We start from the raw sequence: 2,469 nt of genomic DNA, 5'->3' as shown, positions 1-2,469 counted from the left end.
AAAAAAAAAAAAAAAAAAAAAAAAAAAAAAAAAAAAAAAAAAAAAAAAAAAAAAATCACAACCAAAAGTCATAAAACTATTGAAAGAAATGAAGAGATTGAACGACAAATCCTACCAAATAGTTAACGGAGTTAACACATCCTGTACATAAATCGTGGTCGGAATCAAAATCGGCCGCCGCCCTGATGAGCTCCGAGGAAGTCGATATACAGTCGAATCTCGGCCGAATTTCATATATCTTCCGGCAATTCAAAGCTCTGAAACCCGAAAATATGATGCGAATTGTTCTGAACGAAGACGGCGACGACGCATTTGGAGCCCTCGAAGCCTTCCCAGAGAGTGAGAATGAGGCTGCCGGAGACGGTTTTTTTGGCGGAGGTGTCTTTGACGGAGCAGAGCTTTTCGAGCCTTCTGACGACGAAATCGTTGGCTAGAACTCGGCCTTTGTTTTCGCCGGCTAGGCAATCGTTGATCAGTCCGCTCTCGTAGAGCGCCACCATCACGTCGGCGCCGTCGCTGTCCACCTTCGTCCTCAATGTTCCGGTTAGTGTCACTTCCAGGCTGTCCGTCGTTGGCCTCTGGAATGTCCCCTGCGGAATTGTTACCAATGGCTTCAAATGTTTTTGAAAGTATTATATGAACCAATAACCAACTAATATTATTATAATATAAATTATTACTAATTCAATGAAAATATTTATGTTATAAATTTTGTATAATTGTTTTTTTGTATTATCTCATAATATATAATATATTATATTATATATTGTACCGTTACAAACCCACTACCAGCTAGCTATGTACGGTTGTCAGCCTCAAATTTTAAAACGTGTTAGNCAAAAAAAAAAAAAAAAAAGAAAAAAAAAAAAGAATTACCTGAAAAGCGGGAGAGGGGAATATCGGAGCATCTTTAATCATAGCAAGCAAACTAGCCTCATCGGTGGCGACAGCCTGTTTCCGGCCTTGAACCACCACCTGAGGAGTAAACATCGTATCCAACCCTAACGCCTCCACATAAGCCTTTTGCCGGACCGTCCACTGGCTATGTCCAAACGGATCTTTCCACCCCATATAATCCCAGTAATCCACATGGTAAGCCAGAACCAGCACCGGCGCCTCCAATTCGAAATCTCCTCTCCCCAATCTCGATATCAGAACTTCCGCCTCCGGTGACGTCGCACACCCCTGCGACGAGAATAGTTCCACCACGACGCCGCCGCTGCGCCCCTGCTCCTCCGCCGTCCCTCTGTCGTTAGGGTCTGGCGTGGCGCCGTTGTTGTCGCCGCCGCCCTTGCCGAAGCATGTGAAGAGGCAGCGGACCATGGTGGCTGAGGGATTTCGCGGTGGGGAGAGGGAGAGGGAAAAGGGGATGTGTTTCTAGAGAGAGATGTAGGGGAAATGGAAGGGATGATTTGTATTCGATTTATTACTGAGCTTGTCTCAACCATTTTGGTGGTCCCGCGGAAATGGCGCCGAAGAACGTGCTGTGACAACCAGGGAATAAAAGGATTTCACAACAATTTTTTTATTTTTTTTATTCAAATTAGTTATTTATTTTCATTTAAATATTTATTTATTTATTTTTATTATTTTTATTATTTCACCTTTAGCCAGTAGGTTAGTGTTTGTTGGGGTGGAGGCGATTGCTTTACCGGCACGGATGTGTCGGTGACAAACCGACGCATTGTGTCATAATCTGATTTGGTCGGACTTTTAAATCCCTGCGAATATCACAGCCATAAATTAATACCTCACCTGTCTATATTTGCTTTTAAAAACTATAAATTTAGATTTGTTTTTCTTTAATGGAAAATGGAAATTCAAAATGGGAGAATATATTAATTATCCAGTTATGTTCAAGTTTAGCGTTCGTCTTTAAGGTTTGGACTAATCATGTACACGGGTTAAGTTAGATAAGTCTGTTAGACCATCATACAACTTCGTGTCCATTGATTTAGTGATCTAAGCAATTCGAATAAAGTTCACAATTCAACCCAACTTTATTTACTGGTTGAATTGTCGAATTTTGTTCAATTATTTTTTAAAAAAATCATATTTATATATAGTATATGTTACATAAATAATTAAAATCTCATAATATTTAAATATTAAGCGTTTACAACTCAGAACACATCCACTAACATTGGTTACCGTTGAAGACTAATGGTGGAGAGTCCCACATCTACTAATTAAAAGGAGCAAAATGGAACTTATGTTTAAAGTGGACAATATCATGTGGGACCACCCCCAAATTTACCCCTGTTTGGTGCCCGCTCTCGCTGACACTCTTTCCTTCCTCTAGGACCACCTCAAATTTGGGCCAGCGTCCTCGTTGACACTCTTTCCTTCCTCCAATCGATGTGGTACCACCCCCAAATTCACCCCATTTGGGGCCAGCGTCCTTACTGGCACACTGCCTCGTGTCTATCCCCTTCTGGGAAGAGCGAGAAGGCTGACACATCGTCCAGT

At 41.5% G+C, this 2,469-nt stretch overlaps 1 protein-coding gene across 1 annotated transcript; it reads right to left on the bottom strand.

Annotated features, from left to right (window-relative positions):
- Positions 1-53: 53 nt before the first annotated feature.
- LOC111796639 lies at positions 54-1,429 on the bottom strand. Its single transcript, XM_023679354.1, has 2 exons — positions 877-1,429; positions 54-590 (listed from the first exon to the last, which is right to left on the bottom strand). Exons 1-2 carry the CDS (start codon positions 1,321-1,323, stop codon positions 231-233), a joined length of 807 nt encoding a protein of 268 aa, XP_023535122.1. The 5' UTR covers positions 1,324-1,429; the 3' UTR covers positions 54-230.
- Between the last annotated feature and the right edge of the window lie 1,040 nt (positions 1,430-2,469).

This window comes from Cucurbita pepo, chromosome LG06 (assembly GCF_002806865.2).
Source record: "Cucurbita pepo subsp. pepo cultivar mu-cu-16 chromosome LG06, ASM280686v2, whole genome shotgun sequence".
Lineage (NCBI taxonomy): Eukaryota > Viridiplantae > Streptophyta > Magnoliopsida > Cucurbitales > Cucurbitaceae > Cucurbita > Cucurbita pepo.
The sequence above is the reverse complement of the archived record's forward strand: the minus strand, read 5'-3'. Positions and strand labels throughout refer to the sequence as shown.